Source organism: Calliphora vicina, chromosome 4 (assembly GCF_958450345.1).
Source record: "Calliphora vicina chromosome 4, idCalVici1.1, whole genome shotgun sequence".
Taxonomy (NCBI): domain Eukaryota; kingdom Metazoa; phylum Arthropoda; class Insecta; order Diptera; family Calliphoridae; genus Calliphora; species Calliphora vicina.
In genome coordinates, this window is record NC_088783.1 from 77,446,268 (window position 1) to 77,469,418 (window position 23,151).

The 23,151-nt window shown below is 31.0% G+C and overlaps 1 protein-coding gene across 2 annotated transcripts in view; it reads right to left on the bottom strand.

Annotated features, from left to right (window-relative positions):
- Positions 1 to 8,241: 8,241 nt before the first annotated feature.
- NetA (Netrin-A) overlaps positions 8,242 to 23,151 on the bottom strand; it is a 238,081-nt gene continuing 223,171 nt past the window's right edge. The window contains exons 6-8 of one of the 2 annotated variants that reach the window (XM_065507431.1): positions 14,859 to 14,924; positions 14,463 to 14,742; positions 8,242 to 14,252 (exon numbers count right to left, since the gene is read on the bottom strand). In XM_065507431.1, the coding sequence (XP_065363503.1) occupies positions 14,111 to 14,252; positions 14,463 to 14,742; positions 14,859 to 14,924 (488 nt within the window). In that variant the 3' untranslated portion in view covers positions 8,242 to 14,110. The remainder of the gene's footprint in view (positions 14,253 to 14,462; positions 14,743 to 14,858; positions 14,925 to 23,151) is intronic. The other variant, XM_065507432.1, reaches the window with a different exon arrangement.

Below are 23,151 nucleotides of genomic sequence, written 5' to 3' on the forward strand. Positions count from 1 at the left end.
CTCGTACCATATTTTTTGCGTTTTCTCCCATAAATCGTCTTTATTTTTGAAAACTTCCTTCGAAAGCCTTATCTTTAATTCACTCCACAAGTTTTCTATTGGGTTTAAATCAGGGGATTGGCTGGGCCAGCTTAAAACAGGTACGTTATTCTCCAAGAACCAGTTTTTAACTAATATTGAACTATGTTTTGGGTCGTTGTCCTGCTGGAATGTCCATATTAATGGCATATTTTCCGATGCTTATGGAAGCATTACGTTTTCCAATATGTCTCTATACCCACTAGCATCCATGGTATCTTCTATTCGGAATATCGGACCAACACCATTCCATGAAAAGCAACCCCAAACCATTATGTTTCCCCCGCCATGTTTTACCGTATTTTTTGTAAATTTAACGTGGAATTCTTTTCCTTTTGGTCGGCGTACATTTCTTTGGCAGTCGTTTCCAAACAAATTTATTTTTGTTTCGTCGCTCCATAAAATATTTCTCCATTTTTTTTCGCCTTCACACCCGGGCCATTGTAAGTGCTCTTTAGCAAATTCTAATCTTGTCTTGATATTTTTTTGGCGCATTAGTGGCACTTTTCTGGCAATTCTTCCCGGGAATTTAGCTTGTAAAAGACGACGACGAACTGTTTGTGGACTGATTTCGTTACATAGCTCAGCAGAAATAACTTTCGATGATATGAAAGGGTCTTTTTTAACCATAAGGACGATCCGCCTATCTGTTTCTGGACTGGTTTTCTTTGGTCTACCGCGAGTTTCTCTTTTTTGTTTTTTAGATAAAGCATTTTGGACAAAATGTAAAGATCTTCCTATGCTCTTTGCTATTTCCCGTAACGATTTTCCTTGATTTCTCATCGTTTGAACAATTTTTTTCTCATCTTCGGTACAATGATGATTTCGTCCCATTTTCTTCAAAAGAGTCCTATTTTTTATAAAATTGTTGCTAAAATTTAAATTATACTTACTGTTTCACGTAAATAGGAACAAAAAATTGCACAAAAAAAAAAATTGTATATAAACAAATTACAAATTACTGATGTGTATCTATTTTTATGAGCAAATAATTTTTTGTAATTCAAATAAATTCGTTTTTAAAAATCAACATGAAAGCAAATAGTTGCCAGATTTTTGACTGACATGACATTTCCAGATAGAAATTTTAATAATATGATGTATTCTTAACGCTTGCGAGGAAATTTTCAATGTTACCGCCATTTAAATTTTTTCCAATTAGGTGTATCTATTATTTTGAGCAGATGTGTATATCTACAAGTACACAATATTTAATATAATAGTCCAGTAAAACGGATGTCTCCATGCTACTGGCGCTACATGAGTGGATTACAATGTTTTCAATTGGAATGTTCAATTATTGACACTCATATGAAGGTATTAAAAGAGCCAGTTGAATTTTATCTATTCCCTCTCTTCCCTCCCTTTTTGATTTTAAATGCCAAAATCAAATTAACACAATTTTATAGAAAAACATGAAATTCCTCCAGTTACCGAGGGAAGACTACAATCCAGTACAAAATACTTGGCGTATAACATGCTCTCTTGTCATGGCAGCCATATTTTGTACTTCAATTAATTTGTTCCATGTTCTTTTTGTCACATTAACATATTTTAATTGTCAAAAATCTGACTTAAATTAATTAATTTATGCACATGTATAATTAATTGTTTAATATAAATTGTAATTGAATTAAAGCCACCGAAGAGCGCATTCGAGAATATGATGGAAATTGTAATGAATGGCAATAATAAAATAATAATAATAATAACAAATTGATTTTTATGGGTTTCAATATACTACATACATACATATGTACATATCATCATAAATTATTAAATATCAGGGATTTAAGGTATATTTTTGGTTCCTTTCGGGAACTGAATTTGCAAATTGATTGAAATTAATATATTAAAAAAAAATTTTCAATTAAATGTTGCCAAACAACACGAGAGTGATTATAATGTTCAAAATCTATTTCAGAATGATAGTTTAAACATACATATTTACATATAATTGGAGAAACATGTTGTATTCTGCTTATAGTAAACAAATCTCTTTCCCTCAGTTCGTAATTGTTTACGCATCTAAATAAGAAGCCTCGAATTTCTTTGGTACAAGTTCCTTTTAGTGTTCCACTGGTTCGCTTGAATGGGGTAAAATATCTAGGTATAATCATATATTCGAAACTGTCGTGGAATCTGAACATACAGTCTGTAGTGTCCTCTTATGATCATACTAAGGAGTGAGATCGAAAAATTCTTAACACACGTTTTTCATTACATTTTTTAACCCAAGTATTATTTGAATTTTTTTTTGATCAAGTTACCTTTGAAAAACATGTCAGTTATTATGTGTAATGTCAATTATATTAATTTTTTTGTTAATCTGATTAAAATGAGTGACCAGAAAAAAGTGCGTACTGAAATTATTAAATATTTTCAACAAAACCCAACTTGGTCTTACAAAAAGTTGGCCAAGCATACAAAGGTCTGCCGTCAAACTGTTTCCAATGTTATTAAACAGTACCGGGAGAACTTGTCAGTTGATAGAAAACCTGGTTCAGGTAGAAGGAATGGTCCACATGATGTTTCTAAAGCCAAAAAAATAGAACGCATTTTCAAAAGAGCTCCCAACACATCCGGTAGGAAAGCAGCCCGGTTAGCTCAGTGCTCGGACTATTTGGTACGAAAAGTTAAAGCTAATGCAGGTTTAAAAACATACAAGGCTCAAAAAGTTCCTGACAGGAACGCTACTAAAAATTTAGAGGCCACAAACAGAGCACGGAAATTGAAGTCAAGTTTTATAAAAAAATATTCTTGCTGCATAATGGATGACGAAACGTATGTTCTGGCAGATTTTTCGCAACTTCCAGGTCAAAAATTTTATGTTGCTGATGCTCGAGGGAATGTTGAAGAAAAGTTTAGGACCCAAAAGCAGACAAAATTTCCCAGAAAGTTCTTGGTATGGCAAGCAATATGCAGTTGCGGCAAAAGAAGCCACTCATTTGTTACAACGGGCTCTATAAATACCGAAATTTACATCAAGGAATGTTTACAAAAAAGGCTGCTTCCATTCATAAGACTTCATAATGTGTCCACTTATTTTTGGCCTGACTTGGCATCCTGTCACTATGGCAAACAAGCCCTTGAGTGGTACAAGAACAATAATGTGGTATTTGTACCAAGAGAGGCAAATCCTCCAAACTGCCCGGAGCTAAGGCCAGTGGAGAGATATTGGGCTCTTGTTAAAAGAGAATTGAAGAGTACAAAAAAGGTGTCCAAAAGTGTGGTAGATTTTAAACGGAGATGGACTACATGTTCGAGCAAAGTGACAGAAAGCACTATAAAAACGTTAATGGAAGGGTTTCCGAAAAAGGTTCAAAATTTCATCACTAGTGATTAAAACTATAAAAATAATTTTTTTTGTAAATTGTAATAATAATTTCAATCAAATAAAAAAAAAATTAAAGCTGTAAGTTTAGTGGTTTCTTTTTTATAAACATATATGTATGTTAAGAATTTTTCGATCTCACTCCTTAATAATGTACCTTGCACTTGTTTTTTGGATTGCCCTTATAATAATCACCTTCATAAATCATTCGAGGGAATCTTATCAACTTCTGTTCATACTTCGCAGCATCAAAAACTATTTTTGCAATGATGACCTGGTTGCCATAATAACTATCTTATGATCACAGTTGTGGGTCTCAACTTTGCCATTAGACTCCTCAACAATATTAATTATTGCACTCAAAGACATTTCTTTAGACCAATGTAGTATTTTACAGGCTGAGATTTCGGTAATCAAGGGGGCCGTGAATTGCTTAAGGTTGTATACACATTACACATCCCAAAAAATAAGTGTTCACATTTAAAATAAAAGTCGATTTCATTCTAAGATACTGTTTCTCAAAATTTTGGTTTTGGGTTCAGCATTTGGTGAGCTGAATTAAATGTCTTTGATACGTGCTTTCAATGGTAATTAGGTTGAAATACTTTACATATTTAAATAATTAGCAAATACTGTATTTTTTTTCCATAGCACTTCGTGCCTCCATCGGTGGCTTAATGTTACTCGTTGCCTTCCAAAGAGAGATACATATTTGTATATTTGGTATTCGTCAAACTTTCAATATAATTTTTACTTATGTGATCCTCTTCTAAATGAAGAGCTCTTTTCAGTCTCCATATTGCTGTGGTGGTATATTTTGTTGTCATTCTATTCTGAGTCTACGCTTTTCGAGAATTTCGAATAATATTTCAATATATGGAAGTCTATTAGATTAGGAATTTTTCTTGGATCAGTTGGCCAATAACATTGATGTTCAGGAGACACGAAATCTAAGCAAGTTTTACTTATGGTCATCGGAAAACGTGGTGAGCTATATATAGAGGTAAGAGTTAATCACCAGTACTTCAAAGTCTTCCCATTAGACCTTCTGATTTCAATAGGGACTTCCGGACCATGACAGTTGATAATGGCCATACGGATTTTTTTTTATCGTTATGCGTGTTCGTTCTGCCAATGTTCCTCGCGCTTCGGCCATTTTACGATGAAGCCCATTTCTGGATGAATGGGTACATCAACAAATAAAATTGTTGAATTTGAGACGTTCCATCTCGAAAAAGTCACTGTTTAATGTGGATTTTTGGCTGGCGGCGTCATCGGTCCATATTTCTTTGAGAATGACATTGGCTAGGCTCATGATGATTACCTACATCTTTAGGCCTGGATTGGATGATATGGACACCAACGAGATGTGGTTTCAAAAGGCCGGCTCTACGTTCCTCACAGCTCATGCCACAGTGGACATTCGGGCATCTCACATGGAGGTGATGTGAACTGGCACTGAGATCGTGCGATTTGACCCCCTTTAGACTTTTTCTTGTGGGGTTTTCTTAAGTCACAGGTCTATACGTATAAGCCACAGTCAACAGCGGCCCTCAAAGTCAACATAACCCATGCCATCGGTCAAATTTAGCGCCAGAGTCATGGAAAATTGGACACTTCGGATGCGCACCACCCAACGAAGCCGCGGCGGACATTTGCTCGATGTAATACTCCATACATAATGGCATTGATACATTCTTTTTATACCCTACACCACCATAGTGTAGAGGGTATAATGCGTTTGTGCAGATGTTTCTAACGCCCAAAAATATTGGTCTAACACCCACCTTAAAGTATACCGATCGGCTTAGAACGACTTTCTGAGTCGATTAAACGATGTACGTCCATCCGTCTGGCTGGTTGGCTGGCTCTCCATGTAAACCTTGTGCGCAGAGTACATCTCGCAATTTTGAAGATATTTCGATCAAATTGGGTACATATAATTTTTTCGGCCAAAGGAACAAACCTATTGAAACTGGCTGAAATCGGTCCATTATTTCACCTAGCCCCCATACAAATGTCCTCTCGAAATTGGACTTTATTGGACATAAATGTTTAATTTATGTATATATACACAAATATCGCTCCAAATAAGTTTTATATATACAAAATTCATGTCATAAAATTTTGTTACGATCGGTCATAGCTCCCATATAATTAGTCATAGCTCCCTTATAGACCCGCTTCCGAAAATCACTTTAACGTGCATAAATCTCTTAAAAATGTTGGTATATACACAAAATTCAACATAAATAACTTTCATATAGACATAAATCACACGACCTAATTTAATGGTGATCCGAAAATCACTCACGAATATAAATTATTGATATTTTAAACCAAAAATGTTTTTGCTCATTTACTTGGTGTAGGGTATTATATGGTTGGACTTGACCGACCATACTTTCCTACTTGTTTTTATTTAAAAATAGGAAGCACTTAATGAAATACCCTTTCGGTAGTAATATTCACATCTTTTTCCTTAGTAATATTACCACTTACGACATGAATCTCAGCCCGATAGACATTGCATTCATCGGAAACTCTGTAAAACATCCCAGTGTCAGTAATTTTATATTCATCTTCGAAGACTGGAAGCATTTCAATTATCTGGAGTGTATTGCCGATTTCTTTAATTCCCGGATTAATAAGAACATGGCCAAGGAAGCCGTATTCATAAAACAAATTGTGTGTCTGTACATTTCGCCTTGGCCTAACGAACACATACTAATATGGTCTCAGTAGGCTTCTTAAAAAATAACACAGCTATAGACCCCTTTCACACTAGGCAATTTAGTTGCGCAAGTCTCTTGTGTTTGTAGATACCAGAGGTAATGTCGGGTTGAGGAGAAGAAAATTTTGAATGCTGTTTTGTTGTTGGGCAAGAGACTTGCGCAACTAAATTGCTTAGTGTGAAAGGGGTCGTATATTCGTCAATGGGTGGTACGTATAGAAGGATATTTAGAACGGCCTGAGGTGTGTTCCCTTTCATATATTTTATAACATTCATTTGTCATTGTCTACCACCAAATAGTACATCAGATGTTTTCTTTTCTTGCTGAGTAGTAGACATTATGTCCTTGTTTAAGCTTATCCTTCATTATAGTATGAAAATATTAAATACCCTGACAATTTCAGTCTACTCATTTAAGTTTCGACATGTTGAATGCCTGCCTTGTATTTTCTGGTAAAGATAATTATTTCCATATTTTCTGGGTTGACTCTCTGTCCCTTTTGGCTTTAGAATAATGTTTGTAAGTGATGCCCGACTTCAGAAATTTCCCCTTAAACAGTATTACTACATCATCTGCATTTGATACTATTTTCCTATACCTTGTGTTAAAAATTTTCAGGATTACCTTGACCGTCGGCTGTTGCAGTAGGGGTGATAGATCTCCTCCCAGTAGTGTATCTGTGGTCAGTTTTTCCTTAAACTTCCCAATCTAACATCGAATTGATAACTACAGCTAATCCTAATTCAGCACACCAGAAAGTCCAAAAATGCAGCTAAAGTACAATAATAAAATTTTAATTCTTTCAGTCACACTTGTTTGTACATAAAAAAACATCACATTTCAAATTTTTTTTTGTCGAGTTTTCGTTTCGTATAATTATACCCTTCACCATGAGTGGCATAAGTTTGTCATTCCGTTTGTAATTTCCACTTTTTTTATTTGCGACCCCTTAAAGTATATATATTCTGGATTGTTATAGATAGCGGAATCGATATAGCCATGTCCGTCTGTGTGTTGAAATCAACTTTCCGAAGCCCCCAAATAACTTACTTACACGATTCATACATCAATATCTCCGAAAGTCTTCCGGCTCAGTCGCTATTTAAAATCGAGAAAATCGGTCCACAAATGGCTGAGATATAAGGAAAAAACTAGGACAACCTCGATTTTTGACCTATATCTGGATTACTATACTATGGATTAATATAGACAATATGGATATCTAATGATAGATATTTCAAAGACCTTTGCAACGACGTATATAAGACCAAAGTAAGTTGGACATACAATGGGTCAAAATCGGAAAAAAATATTTTATAACCGGAATTTTTTTTTCATCAAAAAATTTTTTTTGTCATAAATTCTTTTTCCAAAAAAATTAATTAAAGAAATTTAAAAAAAAAACTTTTTTAAAAAAAATTAAAAAACAATTTGAAAAAAAAAAATTTTAAAACATTAAAAAAAAATTTTGATATTGTTTAAATACAAATATTTTTAAGTATAATTTGGTGAAGGGTATATAAGATTCGGCACAGCCGAATATAGCTCTCTTACTTGTTTTTTTTTGAAATCGAATAATTTTGACTAAATTTTCTGACCAAAAAAAAAACGAAATAGCAAAGCAATACTGAATTTAACGAACAATAAACACTCTGTGCTTTTTTGATTGAATGAAAGTCTCTTAAAAAACCCTTTACGGCAAAGTTTTGCAAAAAAAATCATAACCAATGACTTCAAAAAATATAATTGTTTAGTAAAATTCCAATAAATGCCAATAAACTATGTTTTAGAGACTATAGAAAAGGTGGTAAAGTGACCACTAAACCGCAAAGTGACCACTAAACCGCAAAGAGTTAAAACATGTTCTAATTTCAAGGTAGGCCTGTTGAGACTCTCTAATGTGACGCATATCAGTTGTATTCCTTAGATGGAGATCTATCAGCTGCTCAAGTGTTTTCAATAGACAAGACAACAGCTTGATAGGACTAAAATCCTTCAGAAACTGATGTAGATATTCTAATATACGAAATTCCTATTAACCCTTAATGAAAGTTTTAGCAAAATGATAACCTTTTGTGAATTGAAATAAAACAATTTTGTTTTGTTTAACTGTACAATATTAGTTTCATTTTATTAATATTATTTTTTTTAATACGATATACTTTTTACTTTAATAATTTTGTGTGTGTTTTTTTTTGTTGTTAATTCTCCAATTGACATTCAATTAAATCGATATTTAAAATATTCAATAAATGGGTTATTAAAATTTTTTGCAGTGCATTCATACTTTGCTTTCAATTCTTTTGTTTAAAATATATTTTCTTGTTTTTTTTTTCAAAATTTAATTTTTTCATTTAATTTAAGAGAGAAATAATGAATTGTTGACGGTTTTTTTTAAATGAATAATATGTTGTTAAAACTACAATAAATTTATTACACAAAAGACGAATTAATTATCAGACTTAAGAAGATTATTTATATAAATATTTTTAATATATAAAATACAATATAGAATATTTTTTGTTTTCTATTATAATAGCAAAGAGTTTTATTATAATTGTTTAAATAATAATAAAAAATAATATTATATAATATTTCTTTGTGAGTTTTTTTACATTAATTAATACTATGTTTTGTTGTGTTTTTTTATGAAAAATAATTAACAAAAAAATTTAAAATCATAAATATTATTGCATTTTGGTTCATTTTGTTTATTGAAGGATTTGATTATAAGTTTTAGTTGTTGTTTAAGGTGTGGCATGTTGGAGAAACGTTTTGTGGGCGGGGTGAGTGATTTAGGTTGTTTTAACACAGTTTTTTTTTATATTTTGTTAATTGCTACTTTAGTAGGAAATTTGTTAATAATACATTATTGCTTTTTAATTAAGATTTTTAGTTCGTTTATTTTTTGAAATCTTTTAAATAATTTTTTTTAATTTTATCATTAAAAAAAATATTTAAAAAATTTGTCATTACTCGTATTACATCGTTATTTTGTGGAGAGTTTAGTATTTTATAGGAAATCATCAGCTATTTTTGATGTGGAACAAAACTAAAAACTATTTTGATTAATATTCGGTTGTATTACTAAAGAGAGATGAAAAAAAAAAAATAATAATAATATTCGGCTTAGCCGAATCCTGAGTACCAGGCACCATTTTGCGGAGATTTCAGCACAAGCTTATTTCAGTTTTGAAAGCTGTTTGGATTCGATTTGCGATAAAATGTATTAGACAAAGAAATTTAATAAATTTTTATTTGAATATTTAGTGTTAACTTGAAGTTAAGAGTTTATTGTTGAGTGAGTAAGTGTAAGGCTTTTTAAGTACTTATTAGGATTGATTTAAATTAATGTTTTGAAAAATAATAGATTAAAAGCTTTTGCTCAACTGTTTTTAAAATAAGGTTCACAGATTGTTTTCTATTTTAAAATATCATATTTATTTACAAAATGGTGCAGGTTAAAATAATAAAGTAAAACAAAAATTAATAATAATTAAGTCAATTTACAAATGAGAGATGTATAAAATTAATATTTAATAAATAAATGCAGTTAGTATATAATTTTCTTATTTTTGTTTAATATTGAAAAACCTAATAGTAAGGAGCAGAATTATAGCACAATTTCTTTAATCAAATTACAATTTGTATGTCTACTGAAATTTTGAGAAAATAGAAAAAAAAAATTAAAGAATATCCACATAATTTAGACCATCTCATTTTTGGGACAGTGGTTTAAATAATTTCGTTGTAGAATGAATCAAGTTCGATTGTAATCAAATGAAGTACATATTTTCTTTCTATTAATATAATTAACTAAATGATTCAACAAAATGTCGATACGGAAAATAGCGGCTTATTGGGATAGAAATTCATACAACACTACGCATGTTAATAAACAAAGGACACAAAGTCTATAAAAATCCGAGATCTTCTTCACAATTTCAGGGACACCGGCAATGTTCTCAGCCGATCTTACAAGTAAATGCTCGAATTTTACCACCAAATGTTGCACAGTCGGTTTTGATAATAAAGTTTTATCATTTGGACCTGCTGCTCAATCTTGTAACTTGTAATGCTGATTTGGCATCAGTGATTGAATAATAAACAAAAGATTTGACAAACGCCACCAAACATGTCACACACAGACTGTCAACATCAATCTGCCATTATTGTGAATATTTAATATCTGAATTGAAAGGCTTCTTATAATATTTTTTCTATTTGTTAGGTTTTGATGATTCCTGGTGTGAAAATTCTTAAATAATTTTCCAGTTTTGAAACTGAATCAGAAATAAAGACTTTCAAAATTTCAGAATTAAGCACTCAAAATTACTAAATATTAAATAAATTTTTGTTCTATGTGAAGTTGAGTGTCAAATAATTTTGTTTTGCAAAATACCGTCTTATGAAAATTTTAAAATATTTTTAGTGAAATTAATTCATTGAAATGCATTTCTCATTTTAAAAATAAACGTAATTAACGTAACTATTAAAAAACTTAATAGATTTAAGAAGTTCGATTAATTTAAATCTTGGAATAAAAATTCTTTATTTGTTTCGAGAGAAAAAAATGCAATTACTATTTAAAATTCTTCTGTTGCTTTTATGGACAAAATTTAGGATATAATCGAATTATTCAATTAGCATCAAAAATGTCCGACCCAATCGTATGCTCTATTTATGCTTTAAAAGTTTTCCAGAACCGTACGATTTTACATTTTGTCCGATTTGAAAATTACCTTATTTAGCGCTTCAAATATACTTAGAAAATTCAATAAAAACATAATGTCATTATCGTTTCAGGAAAAACATTTTATAAAATCGTAATTTTGGTACCAAATTAAAGGCATTTAAGGTTCAACTTCCAGCACTATAAATTAAATCTCTTCGGAAAAAGAGGACAGAAAAAAGCAAAAGTTTTTCATAGAAATCAAAACGGCGTAAATGATTTTTAGACATTCAATAGAGATATGTACCTAGATTTTCAATTCTCTCTAAGCGTAAACTGTTGTTTTGATTTTAAACCTCATGTTCTCCAAATCTAATTTATCAATTTTTGACAGATGAAATACATATTTATCCAAATGTCAAGAGGCTAATTCTGGCATTCATAATCGAAATAAATTTTGATAGCTTCTTAACTTTAGAGTAAAAACTTGCTCGTTATAATTATAAATTTCGAATAAGGAATTTCAATCTCCTACGTTCGTATACGAATCCTAGAATTATCCTCCAGATCAGTTTTTCTCAATTAAAATTGAAGCAGTAGTTAGTGTAAAAACATTTTAAGTCACTACGAGCATTATTTGGGAATAGTTGGTTATTGGGAAATTTCAACCAAAAAATCATAGTTCCTAGCTAGTATTGTCCAGAATACGAAGATTTTCGTCAATTTACACGTACACAATCCGAATGTATACAATAAAGAGTAAAAATACAAATATTTCAATCAGTTGCTTGATGTTGTTGCGGATATTTTATTGTTTGCCCATACATGCACACAAATTTAATGCCTCTATTTGCGGGACTATATATCAAAATGTACTCTTTACAAATGCCAATAGCGTTCGAAAAATAAAAAAAATATTTTTGGGCGATCTGATTTATTAGAAACACAAAAAAAAGTTAAACTATCATATCACTATTAGGACATCATGACAATATGATAATCTGCTAGACCGTTTGAATCTCCCAATTGTATATCAAGAGGGTGATTACTTTTGCGCCACCTTGTACCATTATAGTGTCATCTTAGAAACGTTTTAAACACTCAATCTTTTTTTTCTTTTGTATCACGTTCTAATGGCAACAAAACTTTATTTTCAAAGATTCAATTCAAAGATCCCTACTTTAATGTTGCATTGTTTTGTTAATACAGTGGATGCAGCTCATACATTTGGGAGGAGTAAATCTAATTTTTTCAAATTTATATATTCTCTTTTAAATTAATAATAATGTGATAATAATACTCCTTTTTGCTGTTTATAGCCATTGTACCCGAATAGAAATCTGATAAATAGAAATCTTCTTCTTTTTATATATATAATTCTTCTGTACGTGTGTTAGTAACTGAACCCCTCCTTAACGGTTGGGCCGATTTCGATGAAATTTTTTGTTTGTGTTTGAGTGGGATGGTTTAGATTCACAATTGACTTATATAGGTACAATGGGCGTGGCACCTCCTATTCAAAGTAAAAATTTATTATTGCATATCGGGAGTACTATTATAGTGGGCGTCTTCAAACTTTGTGTGAGCTATGGCAGAACAACGTTTGCCGAGACAGCTAGTAAAATTAAAAAATTTTACAATTTTAATTTAAATTATTCTCAAGACGTTTCAAAATTATTATTTTTTTTAATTTAAACGCAAATCTCTGCTCTGTTTTTTTAAGAAGAATATGTTTATTTTGAATCCTTATTCATAATCAATTTTTAAATTTATAAAACGAAATTTCCATACAAAATTCGATTTATAAATCTTTGATGAATTAAAAAACTGATTATGAATAAGGCCTTAGATAAATTAGTTTTGAAATGTCAGCTGTGTTGATATGATATAAATAAATTGATATGATTGTATAAATTATTTCAAACTTTTAGTCCCTTGATAGAGTATCCAAAACCGAAAACCGGTCAACCGGTTTTTTCATCTTTGTAAACTCCACCGGTTTCGGTTTTTTGACAAACCGGTTTTTGTAAGACGGTTAACCGGTTTTTATGAAATATATTTTCTAAAGCTCATTCAAACATATTTATGAAAAACTTTGATACCATTTTTTAAAATATTGATTTATTTTATAGAAAATTTTAGCATTTGACAACATTTCGTAAAATATATAAAAAATTGCATAAAGAAATCAAGAAATCAAAAATGCAAAATTTCCATTAAATAAAAATTTAATATAAACCGGTTTGAAGACAAAAGCCGAAACCGCTTAACCGGTTTATTTAAAAGTCTATAATCTAAACAGGTTTTTTCAAAAACACACTTTTTCGGTTAAACCGGAAACCGGTTTTTGTCTTCATAAAAAATGTGCTAAAATTTGTTAAAAAAAATATGAATTTATTTTCATTTAATTAGCAATTTCATGTTAAGGTGGCAGATTATCTTCATATAAAGTGTTATATCTAGAACCTTTTTAATTGATTTTAAAATTTTATACCCTCAAGTGTTGAAATCATATTGAATTATATCTATATTAGAATTTAATTTTATCTAGTTAGTTTAACTACAGCATCCTTACTTTTTTTTTAATAATTCTTGAATCTACCAATTAAATTTGCTTGAATATTTTTAAAAATATGCTATAATTCTGCTTATTACTTTCAAGAACAAAATTTTTCGATCCTGCTTATTTTTTTTACCATTAGTGGGGGGATTTAAATAAAAAATGGAAATAAATCTGCCATTTCTTAGTAAACAGTCTTATTTTAATAAAATTTTAATTTTCGACAATTCAGTTTTCATTAAGAAATAGCAGATTTATTTTAATTTTTTAAAAAATTATATCCCCAGAAGTTGAATATCAGGTTCTCAAATGAACAGAAAAACCTAAAATAGTACTTTTCTGCTATTAAAACAATACTTTGAGAACGTCAGTTTTTCTTTTTATTGAGCCTGGTCAAAAAATCAGCAGAGACCTAAAATTCCTATCTTGTTTATTAATTTTTCTTCCAAAATCTATATTGTTATTATAAATTTAATTTTCTTTGCATAAAATCTATTTACTTGTTAATAGTAAAAACTAAAAAATAAAAAAATTTCTTAAATTTTTTTTATACACATTTAAAACTTGTTTGTTATATTTTTTTTGTTGTTTTTAAGATTTTCTTATGATTTTTTTTAAGTTTTACTGCTTACAGTTACATATTAAATATTCTTATAATTGCTTAATAATGAAATGATATAGTACTAAAGAAAAAAAGTTAAAGTAAATTAAAATAAAAATAAAAAACTAATTTATTCGCATGTACGCGCTCTGCGCTGAAAACGTTTCATGCGCCGATACCATTCATCTTTCCACTCAATAACAATAGAACGAGGACCAATACCCAAATAGCCGGGAGGAGCTTCAGAATCTTTACCCAAAATTAAATAAGATCTGGAATAGAAAATTCAAAATATTAATTAAGTAAATTTTAAAGAACTAATTTCATAAAACTATTTAGGCCTTATTCATAATTCTTTTATAAACCTTTTATACATTTAAAAATTTATTATGAATAAGGCGGGTTTTGAATTTAAAAGTTTAAGAAATATTTTGCAAGTGATTTATTAAATTTGAATTTTTATTTTGTTATTGCCTACTTACTTATTCATTTTAATTTTGGGACATCTACACTCTAAATTCTTCACTGGTATGATCCAGGTCATAGGACCTCGTCTTAGGATTGTATTCGTAGTTGCGTATTCTAGGGGTGTTCGCTTGAATATTGCTTGTATCTGTATATCGAACTTCACTGTTGCCATTTGATCGTCCGTTTCCGCGCTGTCGGCGTCGTTCATTTGTTGATTTTGGTTTTCTTTGGTATATTGTTCGCTGCTCGTTACCTCGGTACTCCGTTCCCGTCCAATCACTTTGGCCATTATTGCTGTATTGGGAATATAATAGATATATAGTTAGAAAGGATTATTTAGAATAAATCTTAGTGTTTTCAGAATATTATAGTTTTAAAAAAGTATTTTTTTTATATACATCTGTACTTACCGTAATCTCTTTTGCAAAACTTGTTGAGGTTTAGTCTTTTTGTGCTTATTTTGCATTTTTCGCATTCTGTAAAGAAATAGAAAATAAAAATTTATAAAAAAATTAGAGATTTATTTAAAATGAATTGTATTAAGTTTAGAACATGAAGGGGTTAGTTACAATTACGCTTTAACTGTAGCAGAATTTGGTTACAAAGATATTAATCAGTTTTAGCTCGAATTATGCCAGTTTCTATAAACAAATTGTTCTATTGCCACTATTCCAATATTCGTTTTAGTTTGGCTTTGAGACCAATGATATTTGTTTAAAATTGTCCACTTCGGCTGAGTTGCTGAACTCGTAACCCTTGCTTAGGACGGTTCTATAACCAGTTCTTTAAACATTGATTTTTGCATGAAGTTTTCATCCACCGAACTAGTTCAATAGAAGCTTCTTTAGAACGGTTGTAGAACTACTTCTTCCAATTTGTTTTTTGTTTTTTTAAATGCTCTCATTTGTACCTAGTTTCGGCATGCTGTTAAGGAACTTTTACTGTTTCTTCAATTGTGTTACAGAATAAGTTTTTAATGACCTGGAAGAAAATAATTGAAGGAAATCCTAGCTTATCGATTCAGCAAACGTTACATCTGATTTTAAACAGTTGTGAAAGTTGTTTAAACTTGTTCTTTGATGTTATTTAGGGATAGGTTTACGATCTATAGATTTAGTCTAGATCACATGTTGAAGCTTAAACTGTTACTAGTTCTAAGTTGCAGTTCAAGTAAGATCTATGAAAATACTTCAAATTCTCAACATTGTTCCACAGAATCAGTTCCTGAAGTTGCGAAATCAATACTTTCAATGATGTTATTAAAGAATAACAACCAAGGCTCTGTTTATCATCCTGAATTGGCTTCCTGCCAAAGAACTGGTGTATGCGACCAGCGCAACTTCAGATATGCGACACTATTAGGCTGTATCGGTGGACTCCCAAATATTATTGATTAATGCTTCTCGATAGGAGATTTAATGCGTCGATTATGGATTGGAGGGATCAATATATCCCAAACAATGTATTTGAGATCTTTAATCAAAGTCGAAGGTGGGTTAGGTTTTTATATTCCGTGGACTGGAGCGCGTGTGTCTTTTAGACTACTGGATCAGTGTAGTGTTCTTCAGACTGAGATCTTAGTAGAGCGAAGGACTATGAATTGGTTGAGGGTTTATCGATGAATATTCGGTTTAATATTGATAGTCAAGTCGTCCTGAAATCTCTTATAGTTTTCTGCACGACATTAAATCCTGTTTTGGAATGTTGGGCAGTTTGGAATGTTCTGTCAACGAGATGACAGAACATTCTGCAGTTTTACTAATGTTGGGTACCGGGACACCAAAGTGTCCCAGGAATTGGATAACGAAGTTGACAGATTGATTGGTAGAAACGATAGGCTGAAACGGGACTTATTACTTTCGTCGCCTTGCAACACTCATAAACATTCCCCGTGATATATATTAGGAACGTCGCTCTTGGATAACGAAGTTGACCGATTGATTGGTTTACCGTTTTAATCGTGTAATCGATAAGTCGAAGAGGGACTTGTGAATTTCGTCCATCTGAAACACTAATAAAAATTCCGCGTGATCGAATAGGAAATGTAATGGAAGTGATTCGAAGTGCACACTAGCAGATTGACTCGCCAATATAATGAATTCGGTAGGGAACTGTGATGCACTTCCTCTGTCACTGCAAGGCCTTGGATGACTAAGGTCTGGTAATGTTGGGTGAACTGACGGATATGGACGTCTAAAGCAGCGAGCTGCAGTGAGCTCTCTTTTTTTTATTTTCACATGTACGCAAGCACACACATTGTATAAAAACAGTCAGTCTCGCATGAGCATTGATAGAAGCAGGTTGTGTTACGCTTTTATGTTTGTTTATTTCATTATTTCAGCTATTTGTTTTTGTTTTTGCTAGAGAATAATTCTCAACTCATACAACTACATGATCTAAAAACTGTAGTGGTGTGAGTTTGCATTTCGCTGGTCTAAAGCGTGGATACCTTCATAAGTCCAACATGATGGCGAATTGTCAGGTTTTACCGAATATACGGAAAGAATATTGGCATTTATAGTCAAGTCGTTCTGAAATCCTATCTTAGAATGCCGGGCACCGCTAAACGAGATGGAAAAATATTCTGCAGTGGTTCTTAGTTTGGTAAAGGGACACCAAAGTATCCGTGGGAATTGTCTTGATTCGCTCTTAGATAACGAGATTGACCGATTGATTGATGTAGCGCTTCCATCGTGCAAATGAAGGGTCCAGGCAGCACTAATAAACGTTCGGCGAGATCGACTAGGGAATGGGGTTGCACTGTTCTCCGGACTGTTGGGTATGCACACTACTTTTGTTGTCTTGATTAAGGATATTAAGAGACGTTGGAACAACACCTCTGCCACATCCGACTGTGGCTGATCAAAGATTGGTAAGCTGGCTAACTTTTTCCTACATGACTTGACAGATCATTGAGAAATGCACGTCAAAAGGTTGGATATCTTCCTGCGTGTAACAGGATGTTTAGGTTAACAACATAAATTTGTTGGATGAATGAATAACTACCGATCAATCATCAAAATCAATTCATTATCTTTTAAACGTTCCGAATTGTAACTGAGCCTTGCTATAAACATTTAATGAGTGGATCTATTCGTAATGAATTAAAGATGTTAAATAGTTCATTTCATATAACTCAAACATTAGGCAAACTAAAGCAAATAAAATTGCAAAATTATATGAACATTATCGAGCGAAAGACCTTCAGATTGCATGTATTCGTCATTAGAGTCAGTAAGTATAATTTTAGCCACAGAATTTGTTTCTCTTATTCACTCTCTAAAAAAATTCTTTGCGTACAATATTTAATGTTCGCATAAATCAACCATTGATGCAGAAAAACAAAACAAAAAAAAAACAGCAGCATGTGAAATATTTTGCCTGGCTAATTGAAGAGTTTAAAAATAAATACATACTCTTTCATACATATAAGAATATGTACGAGTACAATCTGGCCATAACCAATAAAGAATTTGCATCTGCAGACATGCCTTCTCTGAAAACCCAACAAAAACATAAACTATATGAAGAATAAAACAACAACAACAACAATTAAGACGATTTAATTTTAAACGCATTACAATTCAATTACCAATGCCAATTAGTAAGGCATTCATGTTGAATGCCAAAGTAAGAATAGAAAGAAAATTAAACGAAAACAGAATTTAACAGAAAAGGGGAACAACTCACTCTGCAAGAGCATCATGAATGATTTAAGAATGAACATTTACACTATGTCATTCATGTATTTTCAAACATTGATGTGAATTTTTGCTAATTTGGGGGAATGACAGCGATTGAAAGGAGAACTACTTAAATTGGAAGACAAATGGAAATTGAAATATTTGTTGCTTTTATGTTACACTATTGAATTTGACAGCTTCAATTTCCAAACAACCATAATCAGCTGATCAGTGGAACACACCTGTTAAATCAATTCGCCTTGGAGAAAACTATCAAAAACGAAAAACTCTCTTGTAAAGAATTTGACAGCACTTCATTATTGTAGGAGTACTATTGTTATCAGCTTTGCAAATTCTAGTATGTATTTATTTTGTTAGTCTAGTATTTTACAAAACTGTTGCTCTACCAGTTAACCTTGTCAAACAGTAGCGTACTCTAAAATAGAAGCATTACACATTTAAAAAAATAGAATAAAAACTATTTAAATACTTTAATTAGAACAAGCGGAAATGGGATGACATATAAAATTGTCAATCAAAACCAATAACCTAGAAATGTTTCAAGAAAAGATTTATGATGCGAGCATCAACACCACAGCAAACACATTAAAAACAAATTAAACTTTATAAAAAAAAACAATAATTTATTTTTAAAATTGTATTTATTTAATATACAATATATTCCAAGGAAGTACAAGACTTCTTAATGAAATATCTAATTTCGTAGTATTTAAGTACAATTTTTCAACACACTTCAAGTAAGTACTATGTTTGTACTGTTAAATTATAGTGTTAATTTATAAATTATACTCATTACATGAAGTTTTATTTTAAAAATGTTCTACACTAAATGATCTAATCATGTGGTATGAATAGAAGTGTATAAATGACATGGTGGTGGTATGATAAATTGAAATTATTTTTAGGTAAATTTAACAAAAAAAACTAAAGTTTTTTTTATAAAAAAAACAAATCGTTTATACACTTGAAATTGGTGCGTAGCAAGTTAGATTTACAGGGTATTTTAATAAAAAGTGTGTTATATGTTAAGTTATGAAACTGCCAATCAATGAATTCTCATAAGAGTTTGATCATTGTTGCGGAAATCCTGAATAAAAACCTTGACACTATTCCGTTTAACAATTTAGCAAATGTAGATCCTTGTAAAAAAAGATCTCAAACTTATTTGAGAATTTGATGAAGTTCCAGAAATTATATTTGATGAGTCGTTACTTGATAATATTAAATTGAAAAAGTTAAAACTGAGAACAACTTTACTAACATTAAATCATAAAAAGCAAAATAATCGAGACTGATTAGAAGAAGAGGCAGCTATTTAGTTACAGTAAAGCTAGGATCCCAGAAAGTTCCTGGGACAGCTTACTTCTGGCTTTTTTAAGGTCTGGCGTTAGAGGAAATATATATGGATCTGATAGTGTAAAATGTTTGGATAAATGATCATGTCAGAAAGGTTTAGTTTCTAAAGGATACGGTATATTTTAAAAATCAATGGGAGGATAAACATTTGTTGAAAATTTTAAATATGAATTTTAAAAATATATTTTTTAATTTAAAAAAGTCTATATAAATACATTGATTTAAGTTTATAATACTTCAATTCCCTGCATCTCAAATCAGCAACGTAATTTTCAAGGATACATTTTTGCTGCTTTAGACATATTCAAGATATTTTAGATTATATTCTGTATAACACTGACTTACAATTTTAAACTCTAATCTATTTGCAATCAAAAGAATACGGTTTAAAGGAAATAAACCACTGTTTTTAAAAGGTAAAAACGTAACAATATGGTAAACTGAGCTGATCATGTCAAAGAATGTACTCTAATTGAGACAGAATGATCAACTCTATATTAAAAGATCTTCCATTCATAAGAGCGATTAAATCCATTAGGATAAGGTAGATTAGGGCAATATACTGAAGATTATAGTGTACAAAAAACCGGCAAATTTAAAAAACTGGTTTCCGGTTTAACCGAAAAAGTGTGTTTTGATTTTTGTCTTTTAAAAAACCGGTTAAAAAAGTCTACTTAGATTTATTTTTATTTGTGGACGCTAATAAGAAATATGTTAGGAATTGTGTAGTATATCGTCGGAAATTAACATTTTTGATTTTTAAGGCTATGTATTTATGTAATTAATCATAATCATATCTTTTACGAGATATTGTCTAAACCCTACCACACATGGCAAATATTTGCTCAAAAAAGCGTAACCACTTTTTTAGCACAAATTTGTTTGACATGTTTACTCTTACAAATGTTTTGTAAGATCAAACAGCATCAAATAAAATAAAACTAAATTTTTTGTTTTGAATCATCCTAAGTAAAATAAGTTTTTGAAATAAATAAAAGAATTCAAATGTAATTTATTTAGTGGTTACGACTTTTTCATCAAATATTTGTCATGTGTGACCCTACCTTAATACTAAAATTTTGTATAAAATAAAACAATATTTTTAAAAATGGTCAAAAATATGTTTAAATGAGCTTTAGAAAATATATTTCATTAAAACCGGTTAACCGTCTTACAAAAATCGGTTATCAAAAAACCGAAAAGTTAAAGAAATCCGAAACCGGTCGTGTTTACAAATATGAAAAACCGGTTGATTGGTTTTCGGTTTTGGGTACGCTACTGAAGATATTAAAATTCTAAGGACAATAATGACACGGGAAATAAACTATATTGCAGGAAATTGGGGATTGGACTCTTGTAGTATCTTCCAAGGCAGATCATATAAAGGCACTTGGAGAAAGGAATATTATATCGATGATATGTAGTCGCAGGAATGTGGCTACAAGTCTTAACAAACAACTCATATTAAAACTTTCATGGTTATAATAATTTTAAGATAATAAAATTGCGGATGTACTAAATTCAAGCTGTAACAGTAGATCATTGAGTTTAGATCCAGGTAACTCATCAAAGTATGTAATTGCCCAGGAATTTGTGTCTCTCGAAAGCAAGGGCCGTGCATTCGTTGAGAAGGTGGAAAACAGTTTCTTCATTTTATTTCTCCTTGCATGACCACCTACATTAGAGTTCGTTTGTGAGCAGGTCACTTCATTTGTTTTTCGGGTATCATAATTTTTCTGAAGGTTTTTGCGTAAATAGAAATAATGGCGTCCTTTTTTTTGGAAAATTTTACTCCTTGTGGTGGTTCAACGCACCTAACGACGCGGATTTTGCGCACATTTTTCTGTAGAGCAAAAATGGTTGAATATATTGCAAATATGATTTCACTAGTCAATTCTACATCAAAAATTAATACAATTGATGTTTTTTGAATCCGTAAAAATAGTTCCAAAAACCCACAACAGGGGCGCAAATCTCATTAAAAAAAAGGATTTTCGTTTTTTTAAACATGCATGATGAAAAGGCATTTTAAGCTTAGCAAAACGGCACAAATATTTCATTTCTATCAGTAACCATCAATTTTTTGAAATTAACTCTAACCTACATGTTAAAGACATACTGTGGATTAATTCTATGAGACGTATTTAGAAATTCTTGTGGGAATCTATGGATAAGACGACACTGAACAGAATGTTGTACCTGACTGTTTAGATATTATTACAGAACATAATTCGACTTCGATGGATCTAAAGAAATTGTATATGGTGATGTGTTGGAAGGGCACTTTCCACTTTAACTGATAGTATTTTGTGTCTTTTTCTTTCAAAATGGGAATAAATATATCCATTATTAATAGAAAAATATTCGAAAATTATAAAAACTGAGTCCATTGTCCTATTTTAGCCAAACCTGAAAAGTTTGGTAGCAATATAAGAACCCGAATGATTAGAAACTATTAAGTCCCATACAATGACATGGATGAACTTCTCCTTATGTGATTAATTGTAAGACAAAAAATTAAACGGATATCTTAAACTGAAGAAACATCTATTAAAGCACTCTTTCGCATCCAGTCAATTGACTTCTGTAGATAAATATCTAAGTACATGAACGCGACAAAGAGCTCTTAGTAAATGAAAGTAAATCTTAGTAAATGAAATTAGGAAGTACGGAAGATCCGTTTCAATGAAATATTAAGGGATTATTTATTAGAGGCTCTGGATGGCTACATTACTTCCATGAAAAAATAATGAGTTGTTATCGAATCTAAATTGTGTAAGCTCGTGCTGAATCATGTAAGAACTCAATAATCTGGACATTTCCAAAAAAAAATTTACTGTCATCAAGATAGAAGAGCATATTGATGGGGTCACTTGTTTAGTTCTATAATATCGAGTCATCCTAATGAAGACGTTTAGGTTAAGGTGTTTGTCGAATGGGTTCTATAGGCTATGTAGCTGATGCTACCCAAAGTTTGTGCAACGTGTAGATGGCGTTGAAAATCATATATCAAACAAATGTTACAGGAAATTTGTTAATTCTTGAACTTGCTGACGAAGATCTTGAGATATTGATCGTTTCTGAACCTTGGTTAGTTAATTCGTAATTAAAAGGTTTCCAAATAGATAAAGAAAATTGCTAAAAAGTAACTTGGACTGCCAAATTTGCCATGGAAACATTCATGTTTTAGGTCCGACATTTTAAATTTATTTTGAAAATGATGTCTATACATCGCATTTCATTAATTCGAGATCAAATGGGCTAAGTTCTTTGTACTTAATATACCTTAAAGTTGATAGATTTCAATTGACAGATGGAAAGAACTTTTAGACACATCCTCACTACAGAAGCTTCTGCAAGACAAAAACTAAACATCCCGAACTCTTAATAGTACACCATATGTTTAGGGATATTTATGCAGGATCGGAATTGTCGGATATATTATTAAAACGGTAAATTTTTTAACAATAGAACTCAACATTTAAATGCTGAAATACAAAATTTGTTTAGGGACTGTGTTTTTCATTGCCATCAATGAATCAACTATAGACCCTCACCTTGTGCCTTATCAAAAAAACACCAACATTTCCAACACCCTTTACAAAAGTCCCAGACATATTTTTACACATTATTCTTAAACTGT